The following is an 18,485-nucleotide window of genomic DNA, read 5'->3' on the forward strand; positions in this document are numbered from 1 at the left end:
TCTCTTCATCATTTCCTGAATGAGAAATGACCTCTGAAAAGAGCATTCCTTGACTTGGTTTTGCTTCAATAGTTTACAACAAACCTTTGAACAGTGAGAATCCCTATCGTTTCTGGACACGTGTATGTATAAAAGGCTCCTCTTCTTCTGGCACAAAGGCTGTTACAATCAGCTGTCCTGAATCATCTGAACAAAGCATGAAATCTGTTGGTGCAGATGTTTCTTTATTCGTTTTCTTCTCCCTCGCTGCCCTTCGGAATACAGGTGAGTGCCTTTCAGATGTTTTTCTGCTTTACTTCTAACACGATCAGGTGCTCTAGGAGAGAATTCAGGAGCCACATCCACACGTTATCGCAGGATAAAGGATGGAGGCCAGCAAAAAGAGACAGAAATAGTGGTGTTTTTCTACCTTTTCATTCTCTTGCTCTCTCCGCCCTACAGAAAACAAACAGCCCTCTGTCACCTTCACCCCCCCAGTACACAAAAGAAAACTCCGTGACATTTTCTTCTCCTTTTGACAGAAAACATCATACCTGAAGCTATGACCGTAATTCTTTCTTCCTCTCATAGTCTCATTCATACGTTGTCAATGACCTTTGGGAAAGATGTCAATCTGCAGAATTTTGGAATGCAGTTGATTTCTCCTCCCTAATTTGCTGCTGCCAGCTCTTCTGTACTTCCACATGCAGGAAATTCCTCCTGCCTCAGTCCCACATATGTGGTTACTGCTGTGGATCCAACCAGCACTGAGGATAAGCCCCTGCTCCAAAGAGGCAAATACAGATACTATATTCACAATGTTAGCTCAGCAAGCCGCACAGTCTTACACAGTCTGCAACTGCGTTAGTAACCCTCCCCTAATTATATGCTTATCATTGGTCCCAGTTTTGCTACATTCATAGCCAAATTTAGAATTCTGATGTTTAGTGAAGTCATCTCAACTTTACATGGTATTATTGGTGTAGTTAACAATGTCAGCCTCACAAGATTCAGAATCAAAAGATTCCGAATCAAAAGATTCCATTCCCCTGCGTTCCAAATTATCAGTGCAGTTTGTCCATCTCACTCAAATCCCTCTTCACTATGAAATCCAGTCACTCCTCTGTCAGCTTTTTACTACTTTGTTGTATTCAGCAGTTTTTCATATCATGTCCAATAATAACTCATGGTCTACTCAGTTAGCTCTCAGCCAAGGCCTGGCGATCTCTCCACCTACCTCGTTATATTAACAGCTATGTTGTTAACATTAAATTCAAATAAAATGCACAGCAGGAAGAAATCTCAACTTTTCATAGTCCCACGTTGGATCAAACCTTGTTGCTAGTGTCAGTTTGTCATTCATCCAAGAGCACTAACCTGTTATCATTGATTCCTGTTATCATTGATAAGGAAGTTGATCACGCTGAGGGCAGTGAGGCACTGCACAGGGTGCCAGAGAGCTGGTGCTGCCCCATCCCTGCACACAGCCACACTCAGGGCACAGGGCTGTGAGCACTGCTGGAGCTGTGGGTGTCCCTGTGCACTGCAGGCACTGGGAACAGACGGCCTTTGGGGGTCCCTTCCAACCTCAACCATTCTATGGCTCTGTGATGATTCTATGGTACTCCTAGAAGTAACTATTACTAGTGACACTACCTAGGTGATGGGGGGCAGGCTGCTCTTTACCTTTTTTTTTTAGATATAAAGAGATTTACCTTTTTATTAGATATAAAAATACCCATAGATTTGTTGAAATTATATATAAGTGAATTTTTCTAAACAAAACGGAGTGATTAATGCACAGGTGATTGTTGCCTTCATCTGACATAAACAGCCTACCTCATTTATTTATGGCAGTGCTTTAGATGTTGTATTGCTGCTTCAGAGAAGAGCTCAATGACATTCCTGACGTGTTGTTTGTTTTTCTTCCTTGATTTGTTCTTTAACAAGGAGCTCAAGACTCTTGCTCAAGCCAGTGTGGGAAGCTGCTTGGGACCTGTTCGTGCCAGGAGATTTGCCAGTCCCTGGGGACTTGCTGTCCTGATTACAATGAATTTTGTCTTCGGATTTCTCCATACTCAGGATCTCTGATGGGAGGCAAAGATTTTTTGATAGAAAATACAGTTTTTAATACTTCTGTGTTAATGTGCAGGTGAGCCATGACTCTATGTTCCTCTGCCAAAGGGAGATACCCTTTCTAATCTACTTTCTCATAGTAGGTAGTTGCCTCAAATCAAAACTTGTCAATACAGGAGTGAAAAAGGAGTGAAAACTTACCAAAATCCTGAAACTTGAAAAGGTTCTGCTAATCCTTATCCTCAAAGATATGTGTTGTCTGCATTTCTAGGCAGGATGACTTCCTGTAGGCTGAGTTACTGCGTGATACAAATATTCCTCTGTTAAGTTGTTCCCTTACAATATCACTACTTCCTTTCTGAACTTTTTGTTGCTAGAACAAGAAGGAACAGCTTTAAATTAATAGAGGGGAGGTTGAGGTTGGATGTGAGGAGGCAACTCCTCACTCAGAGGGCAGTGAGGCCCTGGCAGAGCTGCCCAGAGCTGTGGTCCCCATCCCTGGAGGTGCCTGAGGCCATGGATGGGCACACAGCAGGGGTGGGAATAGGGGGCTGTAAGGCCCCTCCAATCTCAGCCGGTTTATGATACTATGATTTGAATATTTTTTTAACATTCTATTTTGAGAAAAAGCAATATTGATTTTTTAAACTGAAACAACAAGAAAGAGAAGTGAGTGGACACCTTATCTATTTTCCTGCAAGACAAATCCTTGATCCTCAGTGTCAGCCTGTGACATACTGAAGTACATAACACACATGCTACACATATGGTACACCACATTTTAATAGCCCTGATCTCCTTATGTTTTTTTCTACAGAAGGTTCTGAGTCAGATTTTAGTGCCCCTCCAATCTGCATAGCAGCGTTTGAGAAGATTTTAGCCTTTCAACAACTGTGTACTTTGAATTAAGTGAACTGTTGCTTTATCATAGCCAACACAAATTTCAGTTTAGATAAGCAAAGAAGCTACTTCTTGGCAGACCCCAAGCCTACAGCACTACTTGGCATAGCTCTGCAGTGCCCATACATCAATCCTGAAGAGTCCTGGGTAGGCTTATAGTAAGGATGCCAGGCCAGAGCCCTATTTGGAAGCAGATGGTTAATTTACAAGCAATGAGCTCTGAGTTTGTTACTAATTTATCTTGTCCCTCCCATAATTAAATTGTAAATCTAAGGCTTGCAACTTGCTGTGTATTTGTGCAGTGCACAGCAGAATCCCCACTGCAGTGATAAGTACAAAGTACACATGCTTTATTTTCACTGATACAAGCAAAACAGCCGTGGGACTTGGAATGACCTGCACATGAAAACAGCTTGCGTAGTGAAACACAACTGAGACATTCACAGTTTTTCTGCTCTCAACAATGGCTCTGAGAAATGTTTTCAATATCAACAGATTCAAGCAGCAAGTCATAACCAGTGGCTATGTTGATACGGATGGAAAAGCCCACTGCCTCTCCCCATTGCTGTTTGAAACTGGTTTCATCCCCTTTGACGTTTCTGCAGATGGCGGGCTGACATTTCCATACTCTGGAACTTGGTTATCAGGTTACTTACTTCAATCTGTCATATCACCCTTCTTTCTGTATTCTTGCTTCACAAAAACAAGATGATATAAGCCTGTCTCACTGTCTTAATGGGCTATTTGGCCTCAAAAAAGTCATTCTTGATCCCTTCATGGTAATTCCTATTTGAACAGATGAAGTTTTGCTGTGAATGAGGTTCTGCTGTTATTCAGCAGCAGCAGCATTAAGTCACAAAAAAATTCTTGCTCAAAATTGAGGTTGACCAAAAGAGTTTCCTTTTTGGTAGGTATTTATATTGGAAAAGATCTGCACCTTGCTGTTGTATCCCCAGGACCACATGCATTACTAGGGGTTGTATTCTTTCATCTCCAATTTACTCTTTTTCTATCACGCATCCTGTTAGAAAACACACAGGGGAAATACTGCTAAATCTTACATACTGTAATTGCAACTTTTCATAGCTATGCAAGACAAAAATGTCATTAATTATTATTTTGTCATTAAATTTGACATTTTAGGTTTTTCTTGTGTTCTGTAATGCAGTACATCACAGCAAGGTTTCAACTGGAGAAGAATGCACGTTAGTCAATGAGACAAAATGGCAATACTACGGCACTCCTGGCACGGATGGAAACCTAACTCTGACCTGGACACACCAGGCACTTGCAGCACCCCATATCAACATAGAAGTCTGGGGGTACCAGGAAACAGGTAAAGTCACTCTTCTCCTGCCTGTACACCAGTGTAGTGATTGCACAGAGCTCTATGTATCATGCGTTCACTTCCACTGAAGCTGCAGGAAGAGATCTGCAAGTACAGAGAAGTCATGCTTGTAATGGCAGCTTTACTCTTCAGTTCCACATGGGTGGAAGCATCTAATTTCAGTCATGTTGTTAGTGAACTCTGCTTTCACAGCATCTAAATGCATTTTCTACCTCTACACGACAGGTGAGAGTTACTCAGAAAACTGGATGGCTGAATGGAAATATCTTTATACTTTGGCAAGAGAAGCTCCCAATACAGGGACATTTTCTTTCATTCCTGTGCCTGCTGAAGCAAATTACAATACTTGGGACTTTGGAATTTTGAGAATTACCCCCAGCACCTACTCTGATGGGCAAAGGCAAGTACATGACAAGGTTCATTTATCATAGGTACCCTATTATTACTTCTACAAAGTCTTCTCCTTTGACACTTAAAACCAGGACTTGGGCTCTGTTTCTCATACAAAAAATCTAGCAAACCTATTCAAAAACTATAACGTCTACCTTTCAAGCATAGAACTTCATCTCAAGATAAGCATGTGATCATTCAGTTACCTACAGTAGTCATCACAACATAAAACTTAATCACCAACACAGTATTTAGGATGTCTCACAAGGGATACCAGCACTCATTGCTCATTTTAGACGTTTTCTTTATCTTCTTTCTACAGATAGTAGTTTCTCTGAGGCTCAGTGTTGGCTTGTTGTTGCAGTTTTATTTACTTAACTTCACCACAGTTTTATTGCTGGACATGACATTCTATAACACTCTTTGCTCCACTGGGGTCCCAGCCTCTCTTCCCCTCTCAGCCTCTTACCAATCTCTTTCTGTTCCCTGGGGGGCAGAGTGAGAAAAAGAGAATACCTTGCCATAGTGCAAGCACTCTTCCAGTGCAAACCATAGCCAAAACTCGAGTGTGCTGCCAGCACTATTTAGTCACAAGGCACAAGTTTAAAACACAGCTCTCTTCAGACTACTGTGAAAAAAACTCCATCCCAACCAAACATAATACAATCCTGAACTAGAGCATCTGTTGCTGCTGGATGTGATAATACTACAGCACAGAATGAGATTTTGTTAGAGAATCCAGACTTTCTCCATTCTGGCCTAAAGGATCTATGTTGTAAAAATGCATGGACAGAAAATTGTATTCCAGGTTACAGCATCCTTACTGCATGCTGTTACCTCACCCTTGAATTAGAAAAATAGTGATTTTCCAACCCAAACCATTCTATGATTCTAAGTGCCTTCATAAGCAAAAAACAACTTGCAAGGTGTAAAATACTTCATAATTATTGATGCCAAAACTTTGCTTTTCAGCTATCCGATCTGGTTGTTTTTTGTTTTTGTTTTTTGCTTCAGCAACATTCCATCCATCTGGAGCCCAGAACATGCATTGGCTTGGCACCTTGGAGAAGACTTCAGAAATGAGCCAGCTGCATGGGCAACTGCAAAATGTATTGAGTGGGTCAGGAAGGAAGAGCAACTTCCAAACTTCATGGATGAAATTATAGATTGCCCTTGCACCTTGGCACAGGCAAGAGCTGATACTGGCAGGTTCCACGTAAGTTATTAATCTGTCACTGTGGCCTTGTACAGTTCCAAGTAGAAGTTGAGGGACTGTTATACTGTGCCCTGCAGCCTTGTTCTCTGCTCCATAACCTTCCCTGATACCAAGGTCAGGCTAACAGGCCAAATAGTTCTTCCTTCCAACCCTTCTTGCAGATGGGTGTCACATTGGCAAGTCTCTGGTTGCCTAGGATCTCCCCAGTTGACCAGAGCTGCTGACAGATGGTAGAAAGCAGCTTAGCAATAACCTCCATCAGCTCCCTCAGCACCCTCAGGTGGATCCCATCCAGCCCCATGGATTTGTGACAGTCCAGGTGGAGTAGCAGGTCACTGTTTCTTCTCTGCCTAACATACTATAACTCACTGCAAACCTTTCTAGCTTATGTTTTGGAGTGCAAATCCACAGCCATAAAACATTATTTCTTATCTCCTGCATTCTTCCTCCCACTTGACTGGTAGCAAAGAACTGTCAAAAGCCAAGAAATCAGTTGCCATGTCATTTACACTTTCAGACAGCACTGACCTGAAGGCCAGATGGAGTGACTTCCTCACCCACGTACAATATAAATGATGGCAGTGTGAAACCTATTGCCCGAGAATAAAGATGGTCAGGATGCCACATTCTGTGACTGTTACATTTACAGCTGAGTTCCTCATTTAGCTCCGTCTGTTCTTCAAATTCTGCTCTACCAGACTGCAAAAAGCTGAGGTTAGACTAACATGCTGATACCATCACGTCAGTCCTACATTTGCTGTTTCTTCCTGTCATTCTATGATACCAAACCCACAGCCACAACCACTTTGTTTAGCTTATACATGGACCTTAGAGGCAAATGGTTGGGAGAGAACATGAAAACAGGAAGGACAAAATGGAAATTCCCTTAAGCATGAGCACTGATCTTTTTCAGACAGATTATGGCTGTGACATGGAAAAGGGAAGTGTGTGTACTTACCATCCCGGCGCTATGCACTGCGTAAGGTCCATCCAAGCCAGGTAAAGAGCAATTTTTGAAGCCACGTTGTTTTAATGACTTGTTTCACCTCAGAGATCATAGCATCACATAAGTCAGAAAGGCCTCTGAAGGCTCAGCAGTCAGGTTTAAGGCAATGGCTGTTTCTCTCCTGCTCCCTTATTACTCCTCATTGCTGAGGTGAAAGCAATGCTTTAGTCTTACTGGACAATTAATTGCACTGTGCTGGACTTCATGACGCATAAACAAGGAGTAATATCTAAAAGTAGTTTGATTAGACTTAACTAAGCCTTTTTTGCAATGGTTGGTTGCACTTGTTCTGTCAGAATAATGTTAGCAGTGCTATGCATGTGTGGCCATAAGGCCTGCAGAGCTTCCCTACAGCCTTGGGTAAAGCCCCCTCCTACCCTATCCCTGATCTGATCTATTTCATAAGAGCAGAAACAAAAATATTTACTGACACTCATCTTTTGTGGATGTCACAGAGCTTGGTAACCAAAACATCTATTCATGTCCGTATGAAGGCAACCACTAAACACAAACAGACTTCCCAGAGCTGAATAATGACTTTCCTCTTCCTACATTTCTCAACCAGCCCCCAGTATGGAGCAGGACAGCAGTGCTGCTATGACTCCACAGGGACCCAAATCCTCACACAAGACTCCACAGGAGGCAGCACACCTGACAGAGGCCACGACTGGGGATCACCACCTTTCCTGAAGCCTCCCCGAATACCTGGCTTTTCCCATTGGCTTTATGATGTTATCAGCTACTATTACTGTTGTCTGTGGTCTGATAATTGTCACTACTATATGGAAAACCGGCCCTCTAGTGACTGCAGGACGTATCGCCCACCCCGAGCAGGTAAGAGCTGCAGAATTCCATTACAGAGTACACAGACTTTTCATACGTTTGACATTTAAAACATTTGTGTGTGTATGCATTAATGCCAGTTGACAATGCTGAGCACACAGCATCCTGTTGAAGATTTCCATGGCAGGTGGTTTCAATTGATCTGTCAGTGGCAAAACATGTTCTTTAACTGCCCTACAAAACTTTTGGCTTAAGTAGCATATTAACTCCCGGAATCTAAATAGCTGAGATTTAGTAGTTAGGGCCCACGGCTTTCTAATGGTCTGTGGACTTCTCTTGTTCTTATTTCTCTTTTTTCTTTCCAAAAAAGCATCTGCCTTTGGGGATCCTCACTTCCTCACATTTGATGGTCTGAACTTCACTTTCAAAGGACAAGGGGAATACACATTGGTAGAATCTGATCTCACATCCTTAAAGGTGCAAGGGAGGACCCAGCAGGCACGCTTCCCCAATGGTAAGTTGGTAAGAGAGAAAGCAGTGATGATAAACAATAGCTTCTGAGGTTGCTTGATTCACTGTTCACAGTATTTACCTTATCTGGTCTTTTTCCCCTCTCCCTGCCGGGTTCCCAACCTATGGCTGAGTCTCTCTGGGCTGTTCTCCCATTCACAGGCTGATGAACACCTCACACTGATGTTATTATCAGCAGAAACATAATTCCTTCTCTCAAAGTACTCCTATGTGTTCTGGCATTCTGCTACTTTACTGTATACAAACACTTTATATATCTGGATGCTGTTTTTGCTTCCTGGTTTTGTTTGTTGTTGATGTTTTTTTTTGCCTGTATCACGAGCACCTTCCTAATTGAGTTTATTTGATGCAAGGTATGGGGGTTTTTTTGTGTCTTTTTCTGAAGGAACTCAGGCTCAGGTGACAGGCCTGTCTGCAGTGGCCATGCAGGAGAACAACTCTGATGTGATTGAAGTACGCTACTCAGCGGATTTGAATTTGGAAGTCTTGTTGAATCAGAAGGTGCTCAACTTCTCTGAGCAAAGCTGGATGGACCTGGAAGGTTAGTGACAGATATCAGCCTTGAAAGCTATTGTATTTCTAATTGAACCCCCTACAGCATAAAAAAAAAAAAAAAAAAAAGGTGCTTTCCATCCAATCTGCCTTGTTGGCCATGTCTTTGTACAGAGAACCAAATCCTCTTGCCTTCAAGATTGACTAAAGCTACTCCGTGGACAGGAATATAAGCACCAGAGTTATGGGCCACTAGTCTCCTTCTAAACAGAGGCACACACTGTGGCTGAGCCCCCAAGGAGAGATGTAGTCCAGGTCAGAGCATCACATCCCATTACTTCCATGCCTTTCAGTATTGCTGGCAGTTAGCACAGCAGCAATACCAACACCACCCAGGAAGAAGCAGAGTCATTGGATTTGTAGAAGACAGGCATCCCCTCTGCTCAGAAAGTCCAAGCAACACAAGTGACAGCCTTTACCAACACTTGGTGCTACCCTGAACTTTCCGGGATGCATAGAGAAATATGGAGAGGAAAATACTGGAAATAGTACTGAGGTGTTTGACTTCAATGCCTGCTTCATCCATGTAATTTTCTCAGCATTCTGTACAGCAATGACTTCCTTTCTCATCCCACGGATGATGAAGATTACTCCTCCTTACTGAAGAAGAGAATCAGTCCTTACTCCTCATCTGTTTGCTTTGTGCCATTAGCTATTTTGTCCTCCTTCTCTCACCATTTTAGGTCTCTTTCTTCATTCTACGGACGATCAGAAAATTACAGTGATGTTCTCTTCTGGCTCTGGAGTGGAGATTAGGGGAAGTGGAGGATTTCTGACCCTGACAGTTCTGCTCCCAGAGAAGTTTACGAATCACACACAGGGTCTCTTTGGGGTGATGAATGGTAACACAGAGGATGACTTTACCTTCAAGAATAAAACCACCATGTCGGTTCATGCGAGTCCCCAGCAGTTGTTCGAGTTTGGAGCTAATTGTGAGTGATTCCTCTGGTTGTCTGTTATTACATTTTCTTTGTAAATTCAAAGCTGTTTGTGATCTACAGACCAGAAAATTGTCTGTGCTAAGCAGCCAATTCAGAGTGAGAGACAGATGCATCTCCACTTGGTTAAATGGGTAACATGTCCAGCCAAAGTGGATGAAGACAGAATCATGACAAATCCTGCCTGTTCTTATCAAATTTTACCAGCATCTGTGAAATCATAGCTGCACATTTATTTGTAGTTTTAACTAACTGATCAAACATTAAACTTAGTGCAAGCTTAAAATGCTGCATGCAAAAAGGAAAACAATCTTGAACTGGAAGGAGGATGTATAAGAGGGACAACATAGATCTCTTCTAGCTCTGGCTACATTTATCTAGACAAGTACTTGGCAGAAGGTTGTGTAGGTCTGTAGGCGATGCTACAAATGAATCTCTTTCACTTTGTCTCCCAAGGGGCTGTTGAAAATGGAACTTCTCTCTTTACTTATGACACAGAGACCTTACTGAACGATTATTTTTACGGGGAAAAGCACAATGCCTCCTTTCTGCCAGTGTTCCATCCGTATGAAGACCCCACTGATCCCTTGGTGGAAGAGATGGTCTCACTCTGTGACTCAGACCCATTCTGCAGATTCGATGTCCTGACAACAAGGAGCCTTCAAGTGGGAAATTTCACAAGACTGTCTCATCAGAATCACAAGCAGCTGGTAGAAAATCTAGAGCCAGGTGAGACAGCATTAAGTAAGTTTTCCCTTTCTGCAAGCATCTAAATAGTTAAGGTCATCTGAAGAGGCTTTACTCAACAGTAGGTTCATGCATTTATAAATAAATATCAGGAGAAGTCTTTTTTTATCAGAAAAAACTCTGAACTGGTACGAAAGTTAGACCAATATAAAATACATATATATATATTTAACTATTTTTACTACTGCAGCACTGTGTAGTAGAATTCTTGTCTACATTTTCTATTACTTTACCTTGCCATTAAAAAAAAAAATCTGAAAGCATTTCAGTTAGCCAAGAAATTGTTGTCTGTGAGTTGTCACACAAATGCCATTTGAATCACTGTGACTGAGATTCACTAGTTCAAAATAACCAGATATTTCTCTTTTGCTAGTGATTTCTTGTGGCTGGCTGGGCCCCCCAGCCAACGGAAGGAAGGATGGAACTAACTACCTAGTGGGCTCAGCCATCCATTTCACCTGCAACCAGGGCTATGAACTCACTGGATCAAAAGAAAGAACCTGTCAATCAACTGGAGACTGGTCTGGGGACTCACCTGATTGCATCTTAAGATCAGGTCTGTTTCCTTTTAAGTGTTACAAATTGCCACCAGAAATCACCACCGGGATCATTATGGGGCAATCTCAGTATATGATGATGGCCCTTGACAAAAGCAACTCTTTCTTGGGAAGACATTGGATAGGAGATCCCTGCACATCTAGAAATACTGGTATTTAAATCTGAAGAGGGGGGTATTGGTTTCTTTCTATCTTTGTTCTGAGTACCTGCCTCTTCCTAAGGCCTGGGGCTCTTCCTCTGTGTTTGAACAAAAGGATCTTTTTCCTCAAGAAGACGATCTAAAATAATTTTCAAACTCAGACTAAGCATGCTAATGGTATCCTGGGCTGCATTAGACAAAGTATTGCCAGATGGTGTGAGAGAGCTGATCATTTCCCTCTGCTCAGCACTGCAGAAGCCACAGCTGCAGGTCTGGGCTCCCCAGCACAAGAGCTGTACTGCAGAGTCCTGCAAAGGGCCACAGATATGATGGAGGGATGGAAGTCTCTCTCCTACAAGGAAAGGCAGAAAGAGCTGGAACTCCTCAGTTTGGATGAGAGAAGGCTCAGGGGGATCCCCATCAATATCTACAAACAGGTGAAAGGAAGGTGTAAAGAGGGTGGAACCAGGCAGTGCCAGGACAAGAGGCAATGGGTGCAAACCGGATCATGGGACGTTCCTTCTGAGCATCAGGAAGCTCTTTTGCTGTGATGGTGACCGAGTGCTGGCACAGGTTGCCCAGAAGGCACTGTTGAGTCCCCATCATTGGAGATATCCAAAAGCTATCTGGATAAAGTGCTGGCTCTAGGGGATCCTACTCAAGTGAAGTGTTAAACAGGATAACCTCTAGATGTCCCTTCCAATAAATAGCCTCTGATAACGGTGGGCAGGCACTGCACTTTTGTCTCTTGCCAAGCTTCTTCTTCAGTGCTTGCTGGAACTGAAGAAAGCAGAAGCTTTCAAAGGACTGTAATATCTCAGGAGCTATTACTCTACAGCAGTAGAAAAATACTTAGGATAAGCAGCAAAAATCACCCCTACTGTGTCACTATTATAACCTTATCGATTAACCTGGAACTTTCAGACTGAACAGCTGCTAGGCTGTGTCTACAATTCACAGATAACTGCCTACCTTCTTCAAACCGTTTCAACTTGGATTTATTTTCCTGCCGTGAATTCTCCAAGCATCCTCAAGATGGCAATGTTTCAAAGCGCCAGGGTGATGCAGGGCCACACAGCACTCCTAAGCACTTTCTGTGCTAATTGTTCCTGAAAGTACTCAAGTCCTGCCACTTTCTCCATTTTGAGCACTTCCAAAAACTTGGAAAGTGCACAACACATCAGCAGTGGATTCTTGTCAATACATTTCATCATTCACAGTAATGACAGATCATTTGTCAAAGACTGAGATCTTCACAAAGTAAGGCCAGAACAGTGGCAGAACATGTTGCCAAGTTGAAAGCCAAGATCGTTTTTCCATTGCTGCTGTCAGCTGCATACTGACTGGATGGGAGCCAGACAGTCTCAGTAAGCAAACTGGACACTTGCATTTATAGAATTAGGGGGCAAAAAGCCTGCCCTAAAAGATCAGGAGGAAGGAGTTAAAAGAAGTTATCTGCGTTCAGAACAAAGGAGTCATGCCATAGTCTTATGGCTAGGCACAGGAGAAGAGAAAATGGTTTCAAACAAGAAGTGGGGAAGTTCAGGTTGGATATAAGGAAGAAGTTTTGACACTGAGGGAGGTGAGGCACTGCACAGGGTGCCCAGAGAGCTGGTGCTGCCCCATCCCTGCACACAGCCACGCTCAGGGCACGGGGCTGTGAGCACTGCTGGAGCTGTGGGTGTCCCTGTGCACTGCAGGCAGTGGGAACAGACAACCTCTGGGAGTCTTCCTACTCAAACCATTCTATGAACAATAGAACAAATGTTTTTCAGTACATTTCTTTCACCTGATCATAAAATGACATCCCTTACCATGGGATATTTGGTGTTCATTTGTAGAATGAGCCCAAATGATCGCTTTGTCAGTCCCAGGAAGCTGGAGCAATGACCGTGCTGCCCATTCTAGCAGGATATCGTAGTGAAGACAATATGAAATTCAAATTGCATGTAAAGGCCTTCACTAAGCTGTCCTAACCACTGTGCCCCAATAATGGCATTTGTATCTAGTCTTGCTCCTTCCTCTTTCATATCAGAAAATATGAAACTGGTTAACAGGCCAAGAAGGCCCACATCTCTCTCAAGACAGGCAAAACAGTCCAAGAGTCATCACGCTTACATTTTAACTTCTAGCATTTTTATGGCATGGACATCCACCTGCTTTTCACTAAATATGCTTCAATCTCCAGTTTAGTACAGTCGAAATCCAGCACTGACTTTCCTTGTGCCAATTCTGGATTCAGCACAGTTACAGAAAGCATTTTCACTGCGTTACAAACTGTTATTACTCATGCTAGTTCTCTGTACTGTTTTCCTCTTTACACAGTAACATGCTGCTCTTTTTCCAGCACCCATTTCATTAAGCTCTGTGACAGAGGGCCAGCTTCATGCCAGGAAAACACTGGCAAAATTAATGGTCAGTGCTTCCAAACTTCTGGGAGCCTGAATGGGTGACCACTGTCCTTACTGTGTGACTTGTGGTCAGATTTTTACTTCCAGCACAAACTATTAAAACACTCTTTCTTTGAATAATGACCTCTTCCATGCTGATCAAGAGCACAGGACGCTGCCCTCTGTTATTGCCAGTTTCCAAAGGTGCTTCTTCTCAGCACTGTGCTCGTTGCAGTGCTGCACATTCTGGCACATTGGGTCCAAAGTCCATACCACAAATCATCAGGGGTTTTACTTACTAACATGCTTTTTTCTCCCTTCCCCCCAAAAGAACTAGAGAAGTTACAATGAAGGCGTGAGGACTCTGAAAATTGGATAGGAAGAGAGACAGAAACAAAAGTAGTACAGGACAGTTACGTTGCAAAATCCATTTCTGCATTTCAAAAACAAATTATGCTTTCATGCCTGCATGTTTTTACTTTTGAGTTTTGCTTCCTTGAATTAAGGTTTCCATGGATATCCTCTGCTAATAATTACTTCTGCTATGCTTCTAATTACAATCCCACTGCAAGGCTTGCCAGTACCTCAGCAACCTCTCTTCATAGAATTTCTCATGGAGGGAGAAAAAAAGAAACCATCCAGCAAAAAAAGAAAGGAGAATAGTAAAAATCATGAGTAAAACGTAACTGAAATCTGTAACATCTTCACAATACACACATTTATCCTGTTTGCGATAGCCAACAATTTGATGGTGTTAATTGCAATCTGTTTTTTGTCTCTTTTGTTTTCAATTTTTTCATCTTTAGCTTTCCTTTCCCAGGCTGTGTGCAAATACAATCCTTTTGTGCAATGTTGACAGAAACCCCATTAATTCTGTGTACTTTTCTCTCAGATGAGGACGGAATTGCTATCTGGCTGTTATTTCCAGGAGACCTGCTTCAAAACATCCTAAAAATCATGAAAAATAGCCTGACATTTAAAATTGAAAAGAAAGATTTCACTTTAGATACCAATCACCACCAGGACAAGCTATCCAGGCCAATGGTGGGCTCTCATCACTTGACAGAGAAGGGGTACCTGCCCAAGGTGTTTGTGAGCCTGACAGAAGTTTTGGAGCTTGGTAGAGGAATTACTGAATGAAGAGAAACTGTAAAGCTACCTGATTGGGAAACGGATGGAAGACCCATCATTTGTTGGGATTGGTGGTTGCACAGAAATATTGCAGATTGATGCAGTCAGTTGCATTTTAGCCACCAGTCATCCTCTGTTTGTGTTAGAGCAGCTTTCACAGCCACCTGCCCTTACTGGGAAGTTATGTGCTCACCCACAACCAGCTTGTTCCCCAGCCACAGTGAAGAGCAAAACATTTATTCTATATATACAATTTAAAATCCAGTAATGATCACGTTCCAACAAATTGATATGAAGACAAATAACATCTTCCTGTTTCACTGTTGGCTGTTTTTGTTTCAGACTTCAAACAACTAATTATTCTTGCCTGTATGCTTGGAGTTATGAGTCTCGCTGTTGTGACACGTCTGCTTCTCCTATATAGAAAGGACAGGTAAGAATTCAAGCAAGCTAAAAACAAGAAAGAACCTGATAAAGAAAAAGCAAGTATTGTGACCTCCTAAACCATTTCCATCAATGGCAAAGAAATCAAACATGATCTTCTCCTGCTATATCTTTTTTATCCAGGTTGGATATTAGGAAGAACATCTTAGAAATGCAGTCAGGCACTGGCTGCCCAGGGAGTGGTGGGGGTCACTGTCCACAGGGTGTTTAAGGAAAGGGTGGCTGTAATATTTAGATACATGGCTATTGGGCAATATTGGCAGTAGGTGGATGGTTGGACTGGGTGATCTTAGAGGTCTTCTCCAACTTTCATCATTCTATAATCTGATGATTTAAAATATCATGTCTTGATGGTTCTTTAGTCCTGCTAGAAAACTACGATGCAAAATTGGTAGTTGATTATCAGGGCAAGCAAACATGATTGGTTGGTCAATGGAGTGAGAAAGAGAATGGGATTTTTCATCAAAATGATGTAATTGTTGAGCGTTAAGGCTGTCTGTGAGAGCTGTCTGCTTCAAGATGGGTGATGCCAACAGGTAAACTGAACCTATCCCTGAAGGAATGCATTGCATGGTAATGTAATTCGCCACACAACCTTGAACATATTCTCATTTCTAGGGTTGCCTTGAGAATGCTTATGTTTCTTATGACATAGGGGTGAAGAGAATTCAAGACAATACTTCACTGCCCATTCTTGGAACACCCCCTACCAGAGATACATTCATTATATAAACTACTACATTGTAAAAGAAATCTCTACTACATGTTGTATAACTAGTAAATTCCTTCAGATTTTAATCATTTGCTTTAAAAGCCTGCACATGATTCACTCTGCTGGCCAGTTTAACAAGACAAAACCATTTTTAGCCCTATAACCTTCCAACAGATTCATGTCTTCAGAGTCTTTTGAAGCAGAACACAGTGACACCAGTGTCTGTCACTGACAGTGCAGTCCACTGATCCTCTGCTCAATCATTAACTGCATCTATCAGCATGCCACTGTGACTACTAAGTTTTGCCCCCACCTTTGAGTTACATAAACATCATTTTTTATAGCTCATAGAGCACAGTCATACTCAAGCCTCTTTTCTCCCCCCTCTGTACAAAAGCAATGGATACTCAACACACAGGAGACACCGTTAGCAACTGATGTTTTTTGCTCATGTATATATATACATACGCACAAATACACAAAGGACACCTCCTATACTGACCAAATCTTACATGTTCCAGGTTCTGTATACATAACTGATTGATGTAAAGCACTACTCTAGCAGCCTTCTATCCTAATCCTGATCACCAAATGCTATGTTTTTAAATTCCTTTCTCCTTCACCAAACACAACACCAAGTCAGGGTTATATTTTCACGTTTCCACCCTAGAAAAGTAAGCTGGGTTTTAAGTCAATCACATTATGGTGTGAGCAGAGATTTAGGGGAGAAGTATCACAGTACTACAAAAAAATATGCAGTAACATGATGGCAACCATTCTAACAGTCTTTTTTTGTTGTTTTTTTTTTTTTTAAACTTTTTGTCTTTCCCCTCACAAGACGCAGAGCCAAGCAGAAGCTTGCTTCCCAGGATCCAGTGACATCTCAACTAGAAAGAGCAAAACTCCCAGATGAGTTTCCAATGAAACATGGAGAACGCATAGCAGAAGGATAAACGGTCCACAGCAACAAAGATAGAAACAACGGCTTCATGCAGTATGCTATCATTTAATTTCTGCCTCCATTATAATGGCTGTTCAATCTCTGGGAAATGCTAACAAACTTCATGGGATTGTATAACAACCAACTCATCCTACTGTGTATCGTAAGGAAGGGATATTGCTTCTGAAAGCATCAGTTGTAAAGTTATGTGCACTGGTTTCTTCTATCAGGCACATTTCAGACAACAGAACCAAAGTTTTGACAGAATCCAGAAGAGTCTGTGGTTTCTCTGCACTTTTCCTCTCATCTTTTACTTACAAAGTAATAAAATGAAAAATAATCCTAACCTATAACACTGACCTTTATCAGACAAACACACACCTTCCCTAGGGCCATTTGCAGCCTGTTCAGATATGAGGGCTGCTCTGAAAGTACCACCTCCTCTTGCATGACATTGGCAGTACAAGACAAACCTTTGTAATGTGATGGAAAGTGCAGCAATGACAGCAGAACAACAAAATCCTAGGCTGCAGTATGTAAAAAGTTACTCAAGTGCAACAGCCATAAAAACAAAGGAAAAAAACTGCTTACCTTCAGAAGGCCTCAGGTGCACAAGGACCTCCAGCAAGCTCCCCTCATCTCCACTGCCAACCCTTAAATGAGGTCTGGGAAGGGGTAGAGCCAAGACCCAGATTACTCAGGTACATCACATGCACCTGAGCTCCCCTGGGTTGGCCCTGCCTTCTCACCAGGTGCTCAATCACTGCTTCAGGCCGTTCTGCTACAAACTTCCCATCAACTTCCCATTCCGTTCTGTTGCTGTGTGACAGATGGCAGCAGAGGGGCAATCTGACAAATGACATCTGACATGAAAATGCATAAGAAGCAAAGGTGAGGAACTGAATTTCTCCATGGGGAAGAAATGGCCCCCACTGACATTCATCATCTCTTGGTGAACCTCTATAGAGACCCAGCAGTGGATGTGAGCACAGTGAGGGGTGGGTGATGCATTTCAGCTGTGGTGACAGTGATGTGAAAGACATCTTACCTGCCATCCTGTTCCTTAGTTTCACCAGCACACAGAATGCTTACAAACAATCAACACCATGTTAATAATGAAATTTGCACCATCAATTTAATGTATCTCCCAACGTTTGGTCTTCCAGCACTCCTTGACAAAACCACCTTTGCTCACTCCACACTTCGCTTCCTTCACCAACCACTCATGCACACAGTTGCTATACGTGCCTATATGCCAGTGGCACAGTTTGCTTTCAGCCAGTTTGTTGCTCATGGTCATTCCTTGGTCTTTTTTTTTTTTCCTAATAGGTTATTTTTTTCTTTCTGTAATAGAGAATCATTTATATTTCAATTTACTGTATTCAAGATCACCCATTTGCATTGTGCAATTTTCTGCTTGTGGTTTGTGGCCGCTGTTCACAAATAACAGCGATGGCAATAACAACAGTAGCTAATAAGTAATGAATCATTTTATACTTCTTAATACACGGTCTGAGAGGCCCCTTTCAGTGTGTGCTGTCCCAGCAGAATGTAAAATCTGTACATTTTGTCCTCGCCTGTTGACACAGCCACAATTTCCCAGCAGTTTATGAATGAAAGATCTTAGAAGAGTAGAGCCAAAGAGCTGCAAAAGTTAGTAATTCTTTCACTATCAACAAGGGTTTCATGATGCACAACTGGCTTC

The 18,485-nt window shown here is 42.2% G+C and overlaps 1 protein-coding gene across 1 annotated transcript; it reads left to right on the forward strand.

Moving 5' to 3' along the window:
* The first annotated feature begins 102 nt into the window (after nucleotides 1-102).
* SUSD2 (sushi domain containing 2) lies at nucleotides 103-17,336 on the forward strand. Its single transcript, XM_048963886.1, has 15 exons — nucleotides 103-264; nucleotides 1,930-2,131; nucleotides 3,451-3,602; nucleotides 4,124-4,291; nucleotides 4,529-4,703; nucleotides 5,708-5,909; nucleotides 6,823-6,908; nucleotides 7,481-7,749; nucleotides 8,069-8,212; nucleotides 8,615-8,770; nucleotides 9,465-9,713; nucleotides 10,176-10,448; nucleotides 10,840-11,022; nucleotides 15,027-15,117; nucleotides 16,679-17,336. The coding sequence occupies exons 1-15, from the start codon at nucleotides 198-200 to the stop codon at nucleotides 16,791-16,793; spliced, it is 2,532 nt and encodes an 843-aa protein (XP_048819843.1). The 5' UTR covers nucleotides 103-197; the 3' UTR covers nucleotides 16,794-17,336.
* The last annotated feature ends 1,149 nt before the right edge of the window (nucleotides 17,337-18,485 follow it).

This window comes from Lagopus muta, chromosome 17 (assembly GCF_023343835.1).
Source record: "Lagopus muta isolate bLagMut1 chromosome 17, bLagMut1 primary, whole genome shotgun sequence".
Lineage (NCBI taxonomy): Eukaryota > Metazoa > Chordata > Aves > Galliformes > Phasianidae > Lagopus > Lagopus muta.